This window comes from Mauremys reevesii, linkage group 5 (assembly GCF_016161935.1).
Source record: "Mauremys reevesii isolate NIE-2019 linkage group 5, ASM1616193v1, whole genome shotgun sequence".
Classification (NCBI taxonomy): domain Eukaryota; kingdom Metazoa; phylum Chordata; order Testudines; family Geoemydidae; genus Mauremys; species Mauremys reevesii.
The window spans coordinates 115,112,904-115,136,721 of record NC_052627.1 but is presented as its reverse complement, the minus strand read 5'-3'; the positions used below and the strand labels follow the sequence as shown (position 1 = coordinate 115,136,721).

General features: G+C 43.8%; 1 protein-coding gene across 8 annotated transcripts in view; it reads right to left on the bottom strand.

Annotated features, from left to right (window-relative positions):
• Positions 1 to 1,157: 1,157 nt before the first annotated feature.
• KIAA0232 (KIAA0232 ortholog) overlaps positions 1,158 to 23,818 on the bottom strand; it is a 104,005-nt gene continuing 81,344 nt past the window's right edge. For 7 of the 8 annotated variants that reach the window (XM_039540133.1, XM_039540130.1, XM_039540127.1 and 4 more), the window contains 3 exons: positions 5,826 to 5,934; positions 3,418 to 3,515; positions 1,158 to 2,443 (listed from right to left, as the gene is read on the bottom strand). In XM_039540133.1, coding sequence (XP_039396067.1) covers positions 2,264 to 2,443; positions 3,418 to 3,515; positions 5,826 to 5,934 — 387 coding nt within the window. In that variant the 3' untranslated portion in view covers positions 1,158 to 2,263. Of the gene's footprint in view, positions 2,444 to 3,417; positions 3,516 to 5,825; positions 5,935 to 21,249; positions 21,573 to 23,818 lie in introns of those variants that run through there. The other variant, XM_039540135.1, reaches the window with a different exon arrangement.

Here is a 23,818-nt window from a genome sequence, read left to right as displayed (position 1 = left end):
CCTTTAATGCTTTTTTGTGTCTCTATCCATACAGAAAAACTAAAAACCACACCTCAACTCTCTCACTGAAAGCTTCAGAGCTTTAGCCATTAAACTATGAAAACAAGTACAGACAATTTGTTATTGCCCAAGCTCATTTATATACCATTTTATTTCCCCCCAAAGGTGCTGGAATATTACACCACAATGTAACTAAAGTCAACACCTTTGTTGTTTTTGAGCCCTTTCTTACTAAAAAAGCAGCTCTATCCAAAATAAACCGAGCTAAAGATTGTGTTTGAAATATGTCCTTTTGGTCATTTTTTATTTTAGAATGAAGCTCAATTCCATTCTTCCTTGTAGTGATTCGAGGAATTTACATGTTATGTTCATTTTACTTTTACATTTACAGATAAATAGTTTTCAGTGCAGGTGCTACACAACCTCTTAAGGAAGCTCCAGAAGAAAGTAAAATACATAAAAACCTATCCAAAATCTGCAAATAAATAAAATTTAAAAAAAATTTAAAGTGTCAAAAGATTTGTTGTATGAATATAAACCCTAAGATAATGTACTTTAATAGCAGGATCAGAAAATTTTTCCTGGTAAGAACAAACAAAGCCAATTAAGTAAGGGTTTCAACAAAAAGGATACATGCAGCCTCGCATGGCTTTATAACCACAGATCTTAATTCTTGTACTATCAATTAAGAAAAGGCAACAAAACCTAGTTATTCAATTCACTTCCCTGCCACAGAACATATTTCAAAGCCAGTTCAGATCACATTTCAAACAGCTATAATTCTTAGGAGTTTTTATTGCCTGTCAAAATTAACGGTTAAGCTTTTTCAAGTCAGTACTAGACTGTCTGCACTTCCTGCTGTTATAGACATGCTGCTATTGTATAGATTAGTTTTTAAAAAACATAGTTGGTAAAAACTTAGGATGTTTAGTTTTGCAAATATTGCTCCTCCTGTCTTATAAATTTTGCATAATGTGTTAAAAAGCACAAGGAGCTGATAGTCTTGTACAGATGCAACTTGATGATGTATTGACTTTCTAGGTTAACAAAATAAAATTTAAAAGCAAGTCACATAAAGCAACAATCACTACTGCAATCACACATGTATGTTGTAAGTCATCACTTCCCGCCCTCCCCACCCTCCCACCCACCACACACATAACTTGCCCCTAACATTCTCTCAGGAACACAAAATGAACTACGAGATTTACTAAATTACAGCCACAACAGCAGCTAACTGCAGCAGCCACAGGATTTCTTTCAAGTGAAGCACTGACCTTTTGCATATAAAACACTGAACATTCTGAGCATTTTAGATACTTTTAGTCATCAGGCTCAAATTCAATATAAGATGCATTTGCAGGTTACACGAATGCAATCATTTGCAACAAGCCAACATCCTTATTACTTGTTACAAAGTGTACAACAATCCCCACATAACCCCAGTGGTTGGGGGAGTGGGGGAGGGGTTTGGTGTTTTTTTTTTAAAATACTTCTACCTTATAATGGCAGGTCACTAAAAAGGACAAAAAAAAAAAAAAGAAGAAGAAAAGAAAATCCACATTGCCTCCATACCTACAAAAATCCTTGGCTTCTCCAGTTAGCAAGAAGACTACAAACCATAGCATTTTCAGTGTTGGTTTGCAGGATGGGGGGAGGGAGGGAAAAATCATAGGATAGAAAACACAGTTTCTGTAAGTCTCTAAAGCACAACCCTGTTGTTCCTACTTCAAAGTTATGAGATTTACTGAATGAAGACTGGACAAGTCATTCATGCTTTTCTCCTGCATTCAGAAAGGCACTGATAGATTACAGTGTTTAGTATTTATCTCCCAGTTCTCAAAGAACAAATCCTAAATGTGCCAAAAGCTAAAGTCTGAATAGCAGAAGTAGTTGTAGACACTGCAATGCTAGTAAGATAGTAATAGTGGTAGGGCTACAGTTACGAATGATAATAACTGCAGTTAAGATGCAAAAAAGCAGTGGTACCACTAAGACAAGCACATGCACATCCATTCTTGATTTGACAACACAATCTAGTCTAGTTCAAATAGCCAAGAATTTAACAGTTTGGAGAAAGTAAAATATTCAACAGGACAGTTATGTCCCTAACTATAAAATAAGCAAGAAGAGAAAGATAAATACATATCTGAATCCGTTAACTGAAGAGAAACTCAAGTTGTTGTTTTAGAGCTACAGACCCTCAGGAAGGACAGTTTTCCATCTCATGTTACTTTTAAATCATTTGTTGTATTCTGGAGTTTTATAGGTGAGTTCGAGAAAAAAGCTCCTCCTCACAAGGATCAGCCCATTCACTTCCACCTTCTGAAGCTGTCTCTTCAGAGCTGGAGCTATCACTGGAGTATATTTTCTTCCTGAAGCCATTTGGTTTTGCTCCAGAATTTCTACCATCTGTACACCTTGCTTCATGAACAGAAGAAACCTAAGGATTTAAATTGACAGTTTATTTCATACAGTGGAAAACAACAGATTTGTCTATTTATAAGCCGGCAGATTTTATAATGATTTATTTTTGGAGTTGGGGCAAGATGCCAGAGTTATTCAGAGTTACAGTTCTCACTTCTGCTCTCTAACAGACATGAATAGCGAGGGTTGGGCTGTGATGACAAGTCCACATTCAGGACAGCATTTTTTTCACCCATCCTTTCGTTCAACGTCTTCCATTTCTGACTTTCTTGCCAATTTCTGAACCACATTTGTAATTCTGAGTACATCATCATCATCACTGCTAACTGGAGAGTAACTCTCCAAGTCATTCCCAAATCCTAAGGTCTCACATCATGCTAGTTTGTCTGCATCACGCCACACTTCTGGAAACACATCGTATTTGCAGCTGCATCAATGATCTTACAGGAGTATGTTGAGTGCAAAATCTAGATGCTAGCAGCACTACACAATATACCCTGTTGGGCAATTCACTAAGTAGAAGCGTATCCAAGCTATCATTCTTGGCAAAAGTGAAGTGTAGCAATAACTGGGACAAAAGGCATTTTCTCCTACTGCAAAAGTAGCATTCACTTTAAAGCAGCAGTTTGTCACTTATGAGGACACAAAGTTCAACAGACATATTTTGTTAACTTCCCATAACAGCTGGCTCTGTGTGGTTTGCAGGAGCACATTGTCCCACCCTAGTTACAGAAGGTAAGCTCTGTGAAGAAAAAATACAGCACTCTTCCAGCACATCTGACCAATCAATTCACAATCAGTCCAGAGGGCTTACATTCCACCCTCCTGGCCAAAAGACAGGTAAGTATGGTGAGGGGTTTGCAAAAAATGCCAGGACAAGAAAGTGGCTTCAAAATGAAAATGTGGAGAGAATCAGAATTTGTAGTCTGGAATATAACTGGGGCCAGCCACAAAGACTGTGATGACAGAGGATAAAAATAAATCACTCACCATATTAAAATCTAAAAGATGTTCTTCATTGTTGGGAACTTCCTTTATATCTGGGTATTCTCCCACACCATTCTCTCCCTTGGCATTTGTGTAACATTCTTGAGGTGTTTTTGTTTCAGAGTGGAGGAGACAAAAAAGGAAGAGGAAAATCTCATTAAGAAACAAGGTTATCTACATTTCACTAAAATGCATAACATCTAATAAGTTTTCTTCAGATTTATCTCAGGGTAAATTAGGTCGATTTTATAGAAGTCGTTTGAATATGTCCACACTAAGCGCATTAAGTCGGCCGAGTGCGTCCTCACTATTGTGGCTAGCATCGACTTACGGAGCGGTGCATCCCACAGTCTCCGCCGCACATTAGAATACTGGGTTAAGCTCCCAATGCCTGATGGGGCAAAAACATTGTTGCAGGTGGTTTTGGGTACATGTCATCAGTCGCTCCTCCCTCCGTGAAAGCAATGTCAGACAATCGTTTCGTGCCAGACACCAGGGCGATTAGAAGAGCACAGCAAGGAGCGCTGCGCATCAGAGAGGCTTTGAAAACCAGTTTCATGACTGGCCAGGCTATGGTGTGACAGTTGTGTATTTTTCTCCTTGATGCAAACCTGCCCCCTTTGTTGATTTTAATTCCCTGTAAGCCAACCACTCTCCCCCCTTCGAAATAAAGTAACTATTGTTTTGAAACCATGCATTCTTTATTAATTAAAAAAGAAAAAAAAAAGAGATAATGGACTAGGTAGCGCGGGTGGGGTCGGGGAGGAGGGAAGGACAAGGCCACATTGCTTATTGTAGCCACACTAAAAATCAAACTGTTTGAATGATAGCCTTTTGTTGCTTGGGCCATCCTCTGCAGTGGGGTGGCTGGGTGCCCGTAGTCCCCTCCCCCCCGCGTTCTTGGGCGGCTGGGTGAGGAGGCTATAGAACATGGGGAGGAGGGTAGGCGGTTATACGGTGGATGCAGCGGGGGTCTGTGCTCATGTTGGCTTTACAGACACTTGATCATGTCTGTTTGCTCCCCCATTAGCCTCAGCATCGCATCCTGCCTCTGCTCTTGGCGCTCACTCAATTCTTTCCTGGCCTCTGCCAATGAATGCCTCTGTGCATTAAGCTGTGCCCTATCAGTGCAGGAGGACTGCATGAGCTCGGAAATCATGTCATCACGAGTGTGTTTTTCGCCTTCTAATCTGCGATAACCTCAGGGACAGAGATGATAGGGGGAGCGTAGAAACATTCTACGCTCTACGATTCTGGGGGGACTGCATGATCGCCTGTGCTGCTGAGTTCGCCACGCTGACCAAACAGGAAATTAAATTTAAAAGTTCCCGGGGCTTTTCCTGTGTACCTGGCTAGTGCATCGGAGTTCAAAGTGCTGTCCACAATAGAGCACTCTGAGATAGCTCCCGGAGGCCAATACCATTGATTTGCGTCCGCACTGCCCCAAATTCGATCCAGCAAAGTCGATTTTAGCGCTACTCCCCTCGCTGGGAGAGATGTACCACCATTTCCTTGAATAACGTATTTGATATGCAATTTCATGAAGGGCAAATCGATCAGCAACCTTTCCCCTCCAACCATAAGTCAACAAAGCACTTGTGGCCCTACTGCCAGACCCTCTGCTGCAGCATCTCAGGCCAAGTTACAATTACTCCCTTGACAACTAACTTTCTATCCTTGCTACTACTGTGGCCTCTACCACTACTTCCCCAAATACTGAAACAATTTAGTCTACAATAAGTACAACTGACTATTAGGCAATCTCAAACTGGATCCAAAGTTTATTTTAAATTTTAGAGCAAAGAAAAAAAAGGCTGAATTTATTAAAAACCAGTCCGACAATTGATTACAAATGTACCCAGTCTGACAAATGTACCAAAATTTAGTGAAGTGCTTTCAAAGTCACATATGTTAAAGGGATGGTATCAGGTCAATTTTGGCCCCAAATTTAAGTTTTTCTAAAGACAAGTTCTTACAGATCAAAGACCTTCAAGGAATCCCTTTTTTTGTTTTTGTTTTTTTTAAAAAGCATTCCCCTTTGTGTGAGCAATCCAAACATTGCAGCACTGTGTTAATATAACTAGAAAATAAATAGAAAAAGAAGTGAAGCTGACTCATCTATTTTATAGTCCAACGTGAGAAAAAAAAAGCAAAAAGTGAACAAACTGGCATAAACTGTAGAAAGTTTTTTTTTTAATTTTCATTTTAAATAAATCTAAAGTTATCAGTGATATTGATAAGCAGATGTTTATTAAAAATGTGATTTAATCTGACCATGCCGCTGTTATCCCCCAAATTAGCATTTATAATAAAAACAAATTAATGTTATATGTAGCTGGTAGTTTTATTTCTGGTCATCTGTAAAGTTAGCAATTTTAACACAGTTAGTTCAATAATAGATGTCTTCTTACCGTCACACTGTGATGCAGGAAAGAGCGGAGAATAGAGTGCCTTTTCCCACCAGGACTGCTTTTCCTGGCTGCCACTCGTTGTTTGCAGATCAGCGTTCAATATAGGAAACTGTTTAGACAATAACCATACATTAGTATCCCATAAATAACAATGCACTCTGACACCCAAGGGCAAAGGGTCTCTCTTGAAAACAATCTGGCAACCTATGGAAATATTATGGTACAGTTTCTAATTATAATGGAAAAAGGTTCTTGTGCTTGGTGCTTGTGGTGGAGATGCTCTAAGCCCACAGGAGAGAGCTCTTCTTGTGGCTTAATAATTCTTGCCTCTGAGAGATGGTAACTATGTCAGTGGGAGAAGCTCTGTTACCGACATAGCACTGTCTACACAGGTAATTTATGTCACTCAGTTGTGTGGATTATTCACACCCGAGTGATGCAAGTTATACCCAAGTAACCTGTAGTGTTGACAAGATCTTAGCCTCCTAATGTTTGCTCTCTAATACCCTCTGAAAGTGGATGTAGCAATAGTGCCATCATTTGGATACATTGAAGGAAATCTAGATTGTTAAGGAGTTAATTAGTGCTAGTTTGGTTATAAAAACAATGACTCCATCTTTCTTTAAAAAAAAAGTTATATCATGTTTTAAAAAATCTTGATCCATTAATAAAATGTCACAAATTTTATTTTTGAATTCTAATGCTTCATTTATGTTTGTCACAAACTAGTTCCTGCAATACTAATGCACATGGCTGAGATACTGAAAGCTTGCCACAATAGGCATGACTCTGAAATTCTGTAATCAGATTTGTGGTAACAGCATTTGTATTTTGTGCCAGCTTGTGAATCTTATGTAATGCCTTTTAAAGAAGTTAGCCTGTGTGTTTTTTATATGAGCCATATTGCAAACGTCAACACTGGCTCAACGTCCAGCTTCCGCTTTTATGTAAAGCTGAAGATCATGAAATAGGGAAAAAATACACTAACATGAACAAGTTGCTCTGTTCATCCTTTAGCTGAAAAAAGGTAACACCAATAAGTGGTAATTACAAATCTGGAGCCTAATCCTGATCCTGAAAAAAAGCAGTTTCCCACCTCTCCTAACTGTTGTTCTTTGAGACGTGCTGTTCATGTCCATTCTATGTCCGGTGTCTGCTCGCCACATGTACCGGTGCCGGAAGTTTTCCCCCCCGTGGTATCCGAAGGGCCGGCTCTTGCACTCTCTGGAGTCGCACACATATGTGCCGGTATAAGGGGCCCTTCAGTTCTCCCCGTTGGAATTCCGACAAAGGGAAAGGAGAGTGGGTCAAGGAAGGATATGAGCAACGCATCTCAAAGAACAGTTACAAGATGTAGGTAACCATTTTTTCTTCTTCGAGTGCTTGCACCTGTCCAGTCCATGTCAGGTGACTTGCAAGCAGTGCCTCTGGAGGTGAGCCAGGAGTTCATGGATGGGTCGATTGTAACACTGTTCTGCCAAAGCCAGTGTCATCTCAGGCCATTTGAGTGATGGCATAGTGTGTCATGAAAGTATGGACAGCTGACCATGTCGCGGCCCTGCAGATGTCCTGGATTGGAACATGAGCCAGGAATGCTGCTGAGGAAGCCTGTGCTCTTGCTGAATGAGCTGTCGTTATTGGCGAAGGTGTAACCTTTGCCTGCTCATGGGTGGAGATCCAGGGTAAAGTACTCTGAGATGACACCAGGAGTCCCTTCATCCTGTCAGCCTCTGCAATGAAAAGCTGAGATGAACTACAGAAGGGCTTGGTTCGCTCAAGGTAGAAAGCCAGGGCATGTCCAACATCCAGAGCATGTAGATGTCTCTTCTCAGAGCTCTATAGCTTTGGGAAGAACACTGGCAGGAGGATATCCCGATTGACATGAAACTTCAATACCACCTTTGGGATGAAGGCTGGGTGGAGGCGCAGCTGAACCATGTCCTTACAGAACACTGTGTAAGGGGGTTCTGAGATTAAAGACTTGATCTCAGAGACCTGTCTCGCAGAAGTGATTGCTACGAGGAAAGGACCAGTGGAGTCTTTCCAGGTTCTTGAGAAATCTGATTGTCACTGCATGCAAGAAGACTGATCTGCTCTGGATGTGAGAATGGAAGGCTGATATGGCTGCCAGGTGTACCCTGATCGATAAGAGTGCCTGGTAGAGGTTTTCTGCTTTCTAAAAGAACACGTTGGACCTGTCTGGAGCAAGCCTGTTCCTCGAGGCTTAGCCATGCAGTATTCATGCTGCCAGGTGCAGGGAGGCAAGGTTTGGGTGCAGCAGTGGTCTGTGGTCCTGCGAGAGCAGGTTCAGGCGGTTTGGAAGCATCCACAAGCATGCCAAGCCAGGGCTATCATAATGACTCATGGCCTTGTCCCTCTTGATCTTCATAAGAACCTTGTTGATGAGAAGCATTGGTGGAAAGGCATACATCAGGTTGCATATCCATAACAGGAGAAAGGGATTGAAAGCGAGCCCTTGTTGAGGCCGGGCAGAGAACAAAGCCAATGACATTTTCTGTTTTGTTTGGTAGCGAATAGGTCCACCTGGGGAGTTCCCCACTTCTGGAAGGTGTTCCAGTGACATCCAGGTAGAGGACCACTTGTGGTGTGAGGACGACGATCAGCTGCGGCAACCTGCTAAAGTGTTCAAGATCCCCAGGAGATGCGAGGCTTATAGATGGACATGTTGGATACAGAACAAAGGGCTTTCTTGGCAGAGAGCTGATGACTGTGCTCCCCCTTGCTTGTTGACAGAACATTGATACTATGTTGTCCACCAATACCTGCACTACTTTGCCCGACAGTTGGGGAAAGAACACTTCGCAAGCCAGACGGGTGGCTCTGAGTTCCCTCACGTTTATATGTAATAACAGCTCCTCTTGAGACCACAGGCCCTGGGTCGTGAGTGTACTGAGGTGGGCTGCCCACTGCAAGTCCAAGGCATCCAACACCAGGGACATGGAGTCGCAAATGGAACCCCTTCTGTCACATGGTGTGGGTTTGACCACCATGCTAGGGAGGTAAGAATTTGCGGTGGTTTTATGAGGACCATGTCCAAGTGATGTTTGGCTGCAGAGTAGACCGATGCCAGCCACATCTGTAGTGGTCTAAGACATAGCTTTGCGTGCTGTATTACATAGGTGTACCCTGCTATGTGCCCTAGCAGTCTGAGGCATACTTGGGCTGTGGTGAATCATGACTCGGGCAATCAGATCTGACATTGCCAAGAATCTGGCTTCTGGTAGGAAAGCTCTGGCTCGGGTAGAGTCAAGAACTGCTTCGATAAACTCCATTCTTTGTACTGGGACTAGTGTTGATTTTTGTTCATTTATCAACAGGCCCGGAACTTGGCAGGTGTCTCAAACTACTACAACACCGTGTTGGACTTGTGGCCTCGAGTGACTCTTGATGAGCCAATTGTCAAAATACAGGTAAGATCTGAATACCCCAATGTCTGAGATAGGTTGTGACTACTACCATATATTTTGTAAACACTCTTGGTGCTGTTGCTAGACCAAATGGGAGCACTGCAAACTGGTAGCAAGTCCTTCCAACCACAAACCATAGAAACCTTCTGTGGCCACGGAACATAGAAACAGTGGACGTATGCATCCTCTAAGTCAAGGGCGGCATACCAGTTTCCAGGATCCAGGAAGGGATAATGGAGGCCAGAGATACCATGCGGAACTTCAACTTTTTGAGACATTTGTTGAGGCCTTGTAGGCCCAAGATGGGTCATAGACCCACTTTGGCCTTCGATATCAGGAAGTAGCAGGAGTAAAAGCATTTCCCTCTCAGTTCTTTGGGCACTTCCTCTATGGCCCCCACCCATAAAAGGGTTTGCACCTCCTAGACAAGCAGTTGCTCGTGAAAAGAGTCCCTGAAGAGGGAAAGGATATGGGGTGGGAAGGAGGAATGGAAATAAATTGGAGGGTATACCCCCCACTGCTACAGTGCTGAGCACCCACTGGTCTGATATTATAATAGTCCAAGCAAGAAGGGAGGGCAATAGGCAGTCTGAAAATAAGAGGGGGGGTTGGATCCTTGGTGTAGACTGGGAGGCTGCCCTTGGGCGCATCCTCAAAATGCCTGCTTTTTCCCAGGAGGGTGGCAGCTAGAGCCTGATTGGGTCAAATGTGGCTGATGGTTGGCCCTGGCGGTGCTTGTAGCCCTTGTCCTCCTTTCTATAGGGCTTAGCCCTGGCCTAGCCCCCAAACCTCTGAGGCTGTTGAGGCCTGAAATGCTTCCTTGAGGCTGTGGGAGTGTAAAGGCCAAGGAGCATAGTGGGCCCTAGAATCTTTTAGTCCATGCAGCCCGTCAGTTTGTTCTGAAAATACAGCCGATCCATCTAAGGGGAAGTCCTGGATGGATTGCTAGACTTCCACGGACAGGCCAGATGACTGCAGCCACGATGCCCACCTCATGGATACAGCCAATGCCTTTGTTCCAGCTGTTTAGACGGCAGCATCTGAGGCTGCCTGGAGAGAGGCCCTGGCTACAGTCTTGTCTTGTCAAGTAGGGCCAAGAACTTCTGTTTGGACTCCTGTGGCAGAGAGTCAGCAAACTTGGTCATAAAGTGCCACACACTGTAATCATATTGCCCGAGAAAAGCTTGGTGGTTCAATATGCTCAGTTTCCAAGCTGGCAGTCAAATAAACTTTTCTGCCAAAAAGATCTAGACTCTTTGACTTCTTTTTTGGGGGTCGAACTGGTTTGACCTTGTCTCTCTCTCTTATTGGCCACTGTGACTACAAAGGATTGAGGGGAGGGATGAGAGTACAGATATTCAAAGCCCTTGGCAAGGCATAGTACTTTCTGTGCACTTAGAAATAGGGGACAGAGAAGATGGGGTCTACCATAAGGTCTTGACAAGTTTCATGACCCCCTCATGGACGGGAAGGGTGACCTTCAATGGGGACGCTGCTGCCAAAATATTGAATAGGGCGTCAGTGGGATCCTTTAGATCCTCTGCTTCTAAGCCCAAGTTTGAACCAACACGCTTAAGTAGTTCTTGTGGAACTGTGGAACCAGGAGAGATGGTCCCACCACTGCCTCATCAGGTGAGGAGGAAAAAGAGGCCAGAATAGGGGGAGGTACTAATTCCACTTCCCCAGTTGGGGCAGACTTGTCCGAGGCTACTGGAGGCGCATGGGTACCTTAGACCGATCCTTCATCTGAGTTGGGCGGTATACCGTTGCTGACCACCTTTCTGAGGCACCAGAGACTGAGTGTTGTACCTGGTATTCCAGGGCAGGGAGGAACCCCCACGGGTTCCAGAACTGCCAGGGTACAGGCCATTGGCCTTGTGGCCATGCGCTTACTGACGGGCCTGGGGGAAAACCCGCTGGCAATGCAGGGTACACCTTGCTCTTGGGTACATCAATCTCCTCGCCCTCAGAGCAAGGGTCCTCCCTCAGTGACCAGGGTGGTGCTGCTGCCGTCTCCGCTTCCACACAGTATCGGGAGGGCTGGTGTTTAGTGCTTGGGGAGCAGTACAGGGGTTCCATGGAGCGAAGCTATGTGTCTGGCGACCAATGATAGTGCTCAGAGGATCAGCGGCAGCACTCCGGGGACCGGGGTGCACCTCTGGGACCACCGCTGAGGGACTGGTGCCAGTAACTCAGCAAGCAGTATCAGGTCTCTGATTGCATGGCTCCAGAGATCACTGACGAGACTCTGGTGACCGTCTGGTGCTGTGGGGATGGGAACTGCTGCAGGGGTCCCATCGCCAGCTTGCCTCTAGACAAGACCACCACCCACATTACCAATGGGAGGTCCTAGGATCTCTCTTCATAAGGTGTCAGTGTCACCAGCAAGGGAACAATGTCCATGGCTGCTTGAAACGCCTCGGGCGTAGACGGCACTGTCAGATGTCGGACACCCCTACTGCTCCCAGGGAGACAGGTCCTGAGACATGCCTGGCAGTCTGCTGGGTGAGGCTGCTGCCTCACCAAGTTCCGGAGAAGACAAGCACCCCAGCATGGGTCTCAGCTCATCCCCCATCTTTCCCTTGTGGGACACTGGGAAGCACCCTCTTTGTGCATGCTTCTTACGTCTCTTGGCAGGCACCGGAGACTGGGATGAGTGCCGTGAGGGCGGTAGTGAAGGGGAATGCCTTACTGATGTTGATGTACTTGGCGCTAAGTGGCTCCATGAGAAGCGCTCTAAGTCTGCTGTCCCACTCTTTCTTAATACGCTGTTTGAACCCTTTACAGATCCTGCATGTCACATATGTGGGTCTCCCCAAAGCACTTCAGCAGCTCTAGTGAGAATCACTGACAGGCACGGGCTTCTTGCAGAGCTTGATACCCAAGGACCTGGGCATGCACTATCCCTGGGCTAAGTCCCTCAGGGGACTATCTATAACTTACACTGAAGTAACTATATACACTAAAATCACTACTGAAAACAGATACGAAAGACCACTGATATGGACATTCCAGCACCATCACTGGCCATAAGAAGGAAGTGAGGGTGGGGAGGGGAAGACAGGCCGGTGGTGCCCTTTGTATTGGCGCATATGCACGCAACTTTAGAGGGCGCTAGAGCTGGCCCGACAGATACCACTGGGGGAAAAACTTCTAGCACCAGTGTATGTGGCGAGCACACACACCTGACATGGAATGGACATGAGCAAACACTTGAAGAAGAATACTTACTACTGAGTGTATATTCCTACTGAAATCAACAGAACTACTCACACAACAAAGCACTGTACTCAGAAGTGTCTGCAGGACCACATTCTTATGAATTTGTCATTCGATTCAGTAGTAATAGTAAATAAGAGAGACAAGGTGGATGAGGTAATTTCTTTTATTGGACCAACTTCTTAATCAGAATTCTTCTTCAGGTCTAGGAAACGTACTTAGGCCTTGTCTACACTAGAGAGTTTTGTTGACAGAAGCTGACAATCAAAAACCGGTATAATTACAACGCTTGTGCATGTTCATACTAAGCTCCCTCTGTTGGCAGAGCGCATCCACAGCTGGTGTTCTAGCATTGACAGTGAGAGCAATGAACTATGGGTAGCTATCCCATTGTGGTACTCGCCACATTTTGCAGCTAGAATTTGTGGGAAGATGGAGTGGATCGCAGTGAATCATGCGTACAGGCTCAATGTCCCATGATGCTGCTCTTTTTGTCCCAGTATTCCCTGGGCTTCTGACTGCATTTCATGGCATTTTTCAATGGCCTCTGTTTACTGCGCGCCCACCATCTCTGTCTGAAAGGATGGATCCCACACTACTCTCTACTGTTGTGGTTACTGTTATGAACACATTGCAGATGGTCATGCAGTATATCATGAGTAAGGCTACATTTTAGTCACGCAAAAAGAACAGAAGTACTTGTGGCACCTTAGAGACTAACAAATTTATTTGAGCAAATTTGTTAGTCTCTAAGGTGCCACAAGTACTCCTTTTCTTTTTGCGGATACAGACTAACACGGCTGCTACACTGAAACCTGTCATTTTAGTCACTGGTATTTTTAGTAAAAATCATGGACAGGTCATGGGCAGAAAACAAAAATTCATGGCCCATGACCTATCCATGACTTGGGGAGGGAGTGGCCTGGGATCCCTGCTGGTGGGGAGGGGCGGCAGGAAGAAGAGGACTGGCAGGCTCCCGGCCCAGCTCCTCGTGGTTCCCCGGAAGCAGCAACATGACCCTCCCTCAACTCCTAGCTCTGCGCACTGTCCCCACTCCAAGCACCAGCTCTGCAGCTCCCATTGGCCAGGAACCATGGCCAATGGGAGCTGTGGGGGCAGTGCCTGCGGGCAGAGGCAGTGCACGGGCCTAGGAGCTGAGGGAGGGACACGTCGCCACTTCCGGGGAGTCCCCCGAGGGAAGAGCCGCCCAGAGCCCTCACCCCCTCCCACGCCCTCTCCCCCACTCCTGCTGCTGGAGGAGGGGCCACAGTGGCACAAGACTGCCCCAGCAGCAGCTGGCCCATGGGTTGCCCAAGCGGTCCCCAGGCCAGCCGCACTGACCGCAGAACAAGTCACAGAGGTCCTAGAAAGTCCCGGAATCTGTGACTTCCATGACCTCTGTGACAAACTCTCAGCCTTAATCACGAGCTCTAAACAGGAATTAGAATGGCCTGACTTGCTGTGTGCTATGGAAAGAAACACCACCAGATTACTTTTGGCATTCATGGAGCAACTGAACATGGTGGACCATGGCTTTTGGGCTCAGGAAACAAGCACTGACTGGTGAGATCGCATCATTATTCAGGTCTGGGATGATGAGCAGTGGCTGCAAAACTTTCGGATGCGGAAATCCACCTGCAGCACCAGGAGACCAAAATGAGAACTGCCCTCTCAGTGGTGATTGCTGTGTAGAAGCTGGCAACTCCAGACTGCTACCACTTGGTCGCAAATCAGTTTATAGTCAGGAAGTCAACTGTTGGGGCTGCATTAACCCAAGCGTGAAGGGCCATTAATGGCATTCTGCTACGAAGCACTGTGACTCTGGCAATGTGCATGAAATGCTTCCCAGCAATGAGATTCCCTAACTGCAGCAGAGCAATAGATGGAATGCATTTTCCAATTTTGGCCCCGGATCCATCTTGCAATGGAGTATATCACTAGAAAGGGTTACTTCTCTATGGTATTTCAGGTACTTATGGATCATTGTGGGTGTTTCACTGACATCAATAGGGTGGGTCTGGAAAGGTGCATGACACATGCATCTTGAGAAACACTGGCCTTGCGGCTGATTCTACTGTCTGCCACCTCCAGTCCTGCCAAAGTATTCACGGGGCTCTTAGCAGTGGAGGTGGGGTCGCCCCCAAGGATGGCATCCAGCCCCTTATAAAAGTGGCAGGACTTCAGCAAAGAACCAGAGCGACGGTTTGCCTCCCTTGCCTTCTGGAATGCCTGCCTTAGCTCCTTTATCTTCGCACAGCACTGCTGCACATCCCACTAATAGCCCTTCTCCAACAAGCCACGCGAAACCTGACTATAGATATCTAAGTTCCTATAGCCGGAGCAGAGATGGGACTGCACAGCCTCCTCTCCCCACAGTGACAGCAGATGCAACAACTCAGATGTGCTCCAAGCAGGAGAGTTTGCTGCAAGGAGCCGCCATGGTCAGCTGGGAAGATGTGTAGTTGACAATAGTGCTTCTGTCTATTGTTAATTATGCCTCTCCAGACTTGAACTTGAGAACCAACCCCCCAACAGCAGCAGAGCATCTGTGCAAGATAAGAAAACGACTGAGACAGACCAAGGAAGAAACATTCCAGCTGGTGCTGCAGCAGTCAGACAGAAAACACTGAATGCAAGAAGTGGAGGGAAAGCGAAAAGCAGGAAAGACAAGAGAAGGATTCTTAAAACAGAGATGCCACAGAGAAGCTGATTAAAGTTCTGGAGCATCAAACCCACATGCTCCACACTTTCATAACACTACAGACTGCGCAGATGCATGCCTGCCCTCCCCTTCAGCACATTCAGAACTCTTTCCCATGCACTCCCTCTATGTATTCCCTTCCGCTTTCTGGCACGTTGCGCTTTCCTCTACACTCCACCCTGCAGACAGCTTTTCAAATGAAAACTGGACCTATACTATGAAAATCAGCACCCCTGGTACCGTCAACCCCACTGAGAGAGAGGTGTTGTGGTTTATTTGGCAATAAAAGCAAAGTTTTTTGAATTATAAGCACTCTATTTATTTACACACATGGCACCTGCAAATCAACAGGCACTTTTATTAGTTCCTTACACTGAATCCTAGGCCTTAACAATCACAACTGCTTCCTAGCATACCAAATGTAATTAACCCTTGCAGTTCCCAGCACAGCAACAAACATTACTGGTTTTCATCTTCAAAGTATTGCCTCAAGGCATCCCTGATTCTTATTGTCCCAAGTTGAGCCCCTCTAATAGCAATGGCATCTGGCTGCTCAAAATCAGTAGTCAGGCCTTCTGCCTCAGCAGTCTACCCCTGAATAAACCGTTCACCCTTCCCTTCACAAATATTATGCAGCATACAACATGCAGCTATAACCATGGGGAATATTTTCCTCATTCAGGTCTAACCTGCCATATAGGCTTCGCCAGCATGCCTTTAATCGGCCAAACACACATCCAATGGTCACTCTGCACCTACTCAACGTGTTATTGAACCACTCCTTACTGCTATACAGGTTTCCTGTGTACGGCTTCATGAGCCAGGGCATTTAGACTTCCTCTATGGTAGTCTTCTGGTCTGGAAAGAAAGTCCCTGCTTGCAGCTTTCTGTACAGGCCAGTGTTCCTAAAGATTTGTGCATTATGCACCTTTCCGGAGCAACCCATGTTAATGTCAGTGAAATAACCACAGTGATCCACAAGCACCTGCAAAACCATGGAGAAGAACCCCTTCCGATTGATGTACTTGGTTGCAAGGTGGTCTGGTGCCAGAATTGGAATAGGCATGCCATCTATCACCTCTCTGCAGTTAGGCAAACCCATTTCTGCAAAGCCATCCACAATTTTATGAACATTACCAAGAGTCACAGTCTTTCGCAGCAGGATGCAATTAATGGCCTTGCACACTTGCAGTAATGCAGCCCCAGTGGTCGACTTCCCCACTCCAAACTGGTTCGTGACCGACCAGTAGCAGTCTGGAGTCATCAGCTTCCACACTGCCATCACCATGCGCTTCTCCACCAAAAGGGGAGCTCTCATTCACGAGTCCTTGCGCCTCAGGGATGAGGAGAGCTCAGCACACAGTTCCAGGAAGGTGGCTTTCCGCATCCGAAACGTATGCAGCCACTGCTAGTCATCCCAGACTTGCATAATGATGTGATGCCACCACTGTGTGCTAGTGTCCCGAGCCCAAAAGCAATGTTCCACTGTGTTCAACTCCTCCGTGAAAGCCAAAAGCAATCTAAAGTTGCTGCTTTCCATGTCGGACACCAGGTCAGGCAACTGTGACTGCCGCTGCATTTGTAACTTCAAGAATAACTCCCCTGCCACTTGCGATGTGCTAGGCAGAGCAAGCAGAGCAATGGAGAGCAGTGTGGGATCCATTCCTGCAGACAGATGTGACGGGGAAAGCAGAAAACAAGGGACGTTGAAAAATGCCACAAACTGGAGACAGAAGCACATGGAATGCTGGGACAGAAAGAAGGGCATCACGGGGAATAGAGCCCAGGCCCATGATGCACCACAATTCCCTTTGCCTTCCCACAGTGGTACCCACAGTGCACTGCTCTCATTGGCAATGCAAGTGCTGAAGTGTGAACATGCTATGCCGCCAGTGGAAGACAATGTGAACACACAACAGCAGTTTTCTTCAAGCGCTTTTTTTTTTTTATCATCAGTGACTAAGCTCTCAGCGAAAAAACTCTGCCAGTGTAGACACAGCCTTCCAGTGTCATTGCTAAATACAAGGTGGAACAGATTGTTTAACATAAGTACTTAACAGATATATCAAGGGACCATCCAAAGTGAAGTGCCCCGTTAACATCCCTCCAGTTATAGGAGGGAAAGGAAGCAGGGGAGGCAGCTTTCTCTCCCCCTCCCTCCCCGGACTGGAGGGTGTTCACAGGCCACTTCACCTTGAATGGTCGGTCCCTTGAAATATTTGTTAAGTACTTATGTTAAACAAACTGTTCCACCTTGTATTTGGCAGTGAAACTAAGTACATTTCCCAGACCTGAAGAAGAGCTCTGTGTAAGCTTGAAAACTTGTCTCTTTCACCCATCATGTCTCTCTAGTACCCTGGGACCGACACAGCTACACCACCACATATAGTAATAGTAAATTAACTGTTGGAGAATCATGATGGTTTCCCATTGATAAGATATCCCTCCAACATGGTTCTCCTCTGAGAACTGCTCCTATATTGGTGCCAATCCTTAATTGTGTTGTATTTATCGACTGTAAAAACATGTCTTCCTACACTTTTATTTCAATAGAGCATGGTACCAAACGTATGAACAACATTGAAAATTCTAAAAAACAGTACTAGTCTTGTCAACAAAAGCATTATTGCATGTTCAGATTCCATGGTAGTACATGTGTTAAAAATAACTTGCTTGATACATAATCAGGCTTAAAGAATACTTGTGCTTAGAAACTTAAAATTCTTGTGAGAAAAGTATAATCTCCATGGTATGAACATAATAGTTTATAAAATACATTACTCCCAAATGTTAAAATTAAAGAGATTCTGGTCACATATTGTTTTATATGCCCTGACTCTTTGTGTCCTGTATATTGCGGTCATTTTCCTGCTATATCAACAACATACAGACACAAGTAGCACACTGCACTCTAAGAAGAAATTACAAATACTAAATGCAAACACTACATTAATACAATTTATTGTGGACATTTTACAGGCATATTAATAAAATCAAAGTTATGCTTCCCACATAATCTAGAAGTCCATCCCTTTATACAGTAAAATAGAAAATACTACATCTGTACGTAGTGGTAACAATTGTACTTGGAGTGTTTGCCACATGGCTGAGTTATGATTGCTGTGGGAATCACAACTGATTTTCTTAACTTTAGTATAGTCATTTGGCCAGCGGCCAGCAACTCCTGAGTTCTATCCCAGCTCTCCCACTACAACCCCAGGTTCCTTGTCTCAGTCTATTCCCCCAACTCTTCCCCCCTCTGCACTTGATACAGGTAGCTTTCTCCTCCTCACTACCTGGACCCAGCGTGGGGGCACAGAGAGCATAGGAGAGAGAGACTCCCTCCTCTCACTTCAAGTGCCTGAAACTAGCTTGGCCCATAGCAGCCCAAAGTTTCAGTTGCAGGGAAAGTCCTGCTTAGTTTCCTGCACTCCCAGGCTGGAATACATCCAGTGTAGATAGGACTTTGCAAGTTTTTAGCTGGGAAGCTCTAGTAGGTCTCTGGTGGGGAGGGATAGCTCAGTGGTTTGAGCATTGGCCTGTTAAACCCAGGATTGTGAGTTCAATCCTTGAGGGGGCCATTTGGGGAACTGGGGCAAAAATCTGGGGATTGGTCCTGCTTTGAGCAGGGGGTTGGACTAGATGACCTCCTGAGGTCCCGTCTAACCCTAATATTCTACAATTCTATGTGAGAAATGCAATTTTTAAAAACTCTTATAACCTGGTACATTTTCACAGGATGGCATAAGGCATGTCCTTGACACAAAGGCCAATTTCCTGCCAAATTTCAAATCCCGGCTCAAAAGTATGGGGGCTCTAGAGTGTCTCAAAAATGGTTTCCAGTTTTTTTTTTTCCTATGCGCACATGCACTGTATTTTGCCTTACTTCTTTTTCAGAAACCACTGAACCTTTCTGGCTGAAATTTTCTTTAAAAAGGAGACAGTATGTAAAATTTGGGCCCAAACAATTAACATTTGGCAAAGTTATAAGGAAATGAAAACAGGATCTCATAACGGGAAGTGTCTCGCAACTTTAATAACAGGCCCCACCTATAACAAAAACACCCACCCACCGTGCACTAACACTTAGACTTAACAGAACAAAGTCATTTAAAAAATAATCAGCTGTGAAGAGAAGCTGTCACATAAAATGTGAAGTATTGTAATGTGTTTTGGTGCATTCTGTTTACATAATAATGAAGATTTGTTTTCTTATTTTAAAAGGAGAGTTTTTCCCATAGAATTTGTGGAAAAAAATAAACACATTATTGTCAGTGATAGATAAAAAAAGACAACTGTGAGCAGAGCCTGGACTTCTGGTTTCTATTCCTAGCTCTACCACTGATTTACTGTGTGTTGGGGGCAAGTCACCACTTCTCCATGCCTCATTTGTAAATCAGGGATAATACTTTTCTACTTCACAGGTGTTTTGTGAGGGATTGTTGATTAGAATTTTATTAGCATTTGAGATTCTCAACTGGGGGTATTATTAAAAGAGTCCTGTGAAATGCAAACAATGCATACCTACTTACTAAAATGCTTTGAGGTTTTGAAATGAAAATGCTAAGTACCACTATTATTTCATAAGCTCAGATCTAAATATTCAGACGTGAGAAAAATGGCTCATGCAGCCTGAATGGGCACTGCTTTCTAAATGGGAATATGCAGTCTATTCTAAAAGTGGTAGTATTATCCAAGCACCAATGGTGTAGAAGTATTCACTGGTAAGATATATACAGTTTCCAGAACATCCCAAGGTTGTTGGTTTTTTTACTGAAGACAAAAAAAAAAAATTCAATTACATGGTAGCTTAGTTAGCTACTATAATGCATTTTAGTCTGTCACCATTAAAATTTCTGGCGACTACATAAATATAAATTATTTTAAAAGAGGTGTAGAACACCTAAACCATTACAATAACGGCTGTTTCTACCTTTCCCTCTTTTCAATCCATTTCTCTCTCTTTCTCTCTCTCTCTCTCTCTCCCCCCCCTCACACACACAAACACACACTCCTGCTTTTGCTTGCATAGAATGTTCCACACTCGCCACAGCAAGGATTGTATCCAACTCTACATTTTTCTACTATGACTAATTGGCAGCCCAATGAATAGCACATGTAAACTGCACCATCAGTTAACAGACCTGGATAGGATTTAGTTGCAATCTTGTACGAGATTAAGCTGATATTTGATAGAAATGCTAAAAGAATCAGAGCTTGGCTTCTTCCAGGCTTAGCTTTTGCAAGGATATTAGGTAGCAAAAGAGACTGACTGATATAAAGAGGAGGATGACTAGGCCTTTATGTAGACTATGAAAGCACACTTGCATATTATTTCTTCTGAATGTTCTAACAGTAAACGTGGAATTATCAAAGCTAAAACCCTGGGGCTGAATAAATAAAAGTGCAGCAGCCAGAGGTAGCAGAGAGAAGTTTAAAAAGAAAGCCATCTTATTTCCTAAATTTGGCCTGTGTATGCAAGATACATCAAGCAAAACTTGAGACTGAAGCAGACGTGAAAAAAAAGAATGCAAATATTTGATTACTGTGTTAGATTCTGAGTTCACACTTATCTTCTCCATAAATTTATTCACATGTAAGTGTTCACTACACATTCACAATGCAGTCCAGTCTATTATAGATGAACATAATCAACCTAACCTACACAGGGGTCAGTTCAAGCTACTTGAACAACCAAGGCCGGAGTTGTAGCAGGAGACCAAATCCCGGTAGCCCCATCTTGTAAATCAAAGGTAACGGTTTGGCTGCATTGTATCTCTCTTGAATTGGAACAGATCTCAGGCTGTTTTCGAAAGTATGCATGGCTTGGATGGAATGTATCCTAACATGACCTAGAAGCTGAAAGTCTGCCAAGAAGCAATTAAAAAAAAAAAACCCAAAAAAGGAGAGGGAAAAAAAAAAAGTCAGCCATGGTTGTTTCAAAGCCTTCTGATCCAAGGTCAAAAGCAATAGAGCACCATGGACATTTTAGGAGCTTTAGTCCATTCCAGATACAATGCAAGGGACCTTTTATTTATTATTTTTTATTGCTTTATTGTTATTTCACATTATTTCTGCCCAGGAGTGTCTGCTGATGTATGAAATAAATGGATTAAAACCACAACCTTCCTAGTAAAAAAATTAAAGGATACTGGTATCCTCCCAGGGTGAAAGTTAGGGAGGAAACATTCTCCTGTCTTCCTCTTTAGTCTCAGTCAAAAGGAGGAGTGCACCTGAAGAGTCTTCTAGCTTGTCAGAGTAGTCTAGGTAACAAGAAAGGTTGTCTCTATCATCTCCTGTTTCCCAGGGTTGACATCTCTCTCTCCTGAACAGGCTGCAGTCATGTGTAAGTTCTCCTGCTGGATGGCAGTCTCCCTCTGACTCTCAGAAATTGTTTATCTGGAAATGGAGGTTGTTGGATTTTTGTTTCTTCTATTGTTTTTGGCTTTTAATTTGGCCAAAGGGCTAAGCTAAACTAAATCCAAAAAACCAAAGCTATTCCTCACTCCATGAGTCCAGGGATCCACTAATTTTCCTTTCCCCTCCACTCCCTCAGAATGTTTGAAAATGCTGAATGGAGAGGTAGGAGAGGGTGCACATGCACTATTAAAGGGCACTGCTTAGAGAAGGTTCTACTGTTAGGCAGCACCAGGCAATGCATTACCCATAAGTGGCAATATGCAAAGCCACTTGAAGAACTGTATTACCAGTAATATTCACATGTATTGGGAGCCCTGCCTGCCAAATGCCTGAGTCATCCCAGCTCTAGATTTTTCATTTTCACGAGCACTAAATAAAATCAAACCAAATAAAACAAATTCATTGCACAAAAGGCTTAGCAACATGGAGTTTATACATTGAATACAATTCATAGTAGTCCTCTCCGCTTATTAAAGTTTACTAAATAGTCTAGGTCATCAAAAACTTTGCTTCAAATCTTAGAACTCTATTCTCTTACTAATGGACTTAGAGTGATAGTTTTAAGCTTTCTGTAACAATCCCCAGGTATTCTGCTGTGTCTTCTGCTCCACTCAACTTAAAACACAAATAATTTTAAAAGACTTCTTATTAAAAAGAAACAGGGTCAAGACATGGCCTCTGATACAGTCATTTTTGTAAGTCCATTGTTGTAAATTCATCTTAACTACCCAATGATTCTCTCAATGTGCAAGAATCCTCAGGTGGCACAGGACTGGCACAGTGGTTCCAACACAACCCAGCCAGTGCAACTTAGAGAAGACCAGAGAATCCTTTAAATTACACCTAGAGACAGAATCAGGGAGTTGTAAAGCCTTTTATGTTCCTATCCTCTTGACCTGTTCTGAGTTGGAAGAGGTACTCCTGGGGACCTGATCCACAGCCTCTCCACAGCTGAAGCTGCAACAAGGTTCCTCTGTCCACTTTAGTGAGGTGCTAAATTTAGGCTGCACTCTACAGTCTAAAACACTAAATCAAATGACTGATTTGGAGCTTCATATGGCTCAGAAGCTTAGAACTTTGTAGCTATAGAGTTTCTACCTGGCTGTGACGGAAGCAGATTCAAGAGTGGGAAGCCCCTCAGTGTTCCCCCACAGAATGAAGATTAGGGAGGAAAGACATCACCGGATAATTTCAGCCAGCAGCTCAAGCCAAAGGTTCTTACTAAGCACTGTGCTTATCTGGCACCAGGCACTGAACAGGGGAAGTAATGCAGGAAAGTTCCTTATCAAGGACACACATGCGATGGATGGATGGATGGATGGACATGGAAGAAAAATGTTGAGAATAAAGATCCTAGTGGTTCTCTTCACCAGGGAAGGGGTGAGAGGCATGTATAAAATTCCAGCATTTCTATTCCAAAACCGATGTAGGAAGTGTAGTTACAATCTTGGTGGCTCCTATAGCAAGGTTTGGGGCAAAGGTGTTATTCCAGCAGTATGAACTGTGCTTATGAGAATTCAACTTGTGCTGTCATCCCACATGCAGAAAAAAAACAAAACCTGAGAGTATATTTGTGGTGACTACAGATGTGCACTAGAGAAGTCTACTTCACCACATCAAATTAAGTAATTAATGACAACCTGTGGCTAAATAAAAGTTTTATATAAATGCTAAATCTTAAAATTATGGTTTTTATTAAGTCTGACAGTGCTTGATGATTAACTGTAATTAGTATCCTTCTATAAAGGATTTAATTTTTTAATCCTTGATACAAGAACACATTCACATAAGTTTAACCTGAGAAGCTAACAATATTTTTGTATTTTCATTTTGAAAGATTCTGCTCAGCAAAAAACTTAGTTTTTCTAGAATTTAATTAATATTCCAAGCCTATAATTCATTTTCCCCCTTTGAAGTATTGACCAGGACATGGCAATTCAATATGCTAAAACAGATGTGATCAAAACACTGATTATTGTCCTGTTTGGCAAATGAACGTGTTTTACTCAAGTGTCAAAATGTAAAACTTTTGACTACTTAAAATATATACTGCTCTGTTAGTAAACATATTGAAAGAACTGATTTAGGATTACAATACTCTATTTAACACGCTTGCTTCATGTTTCAGTATTGTCAAGATAGGAATTTAAACACATTTTTTCATCAGATTACATATAAATCAGACAAACCAAAAAAGGGAAAGTTTACTTAATCTTTCAATGCAT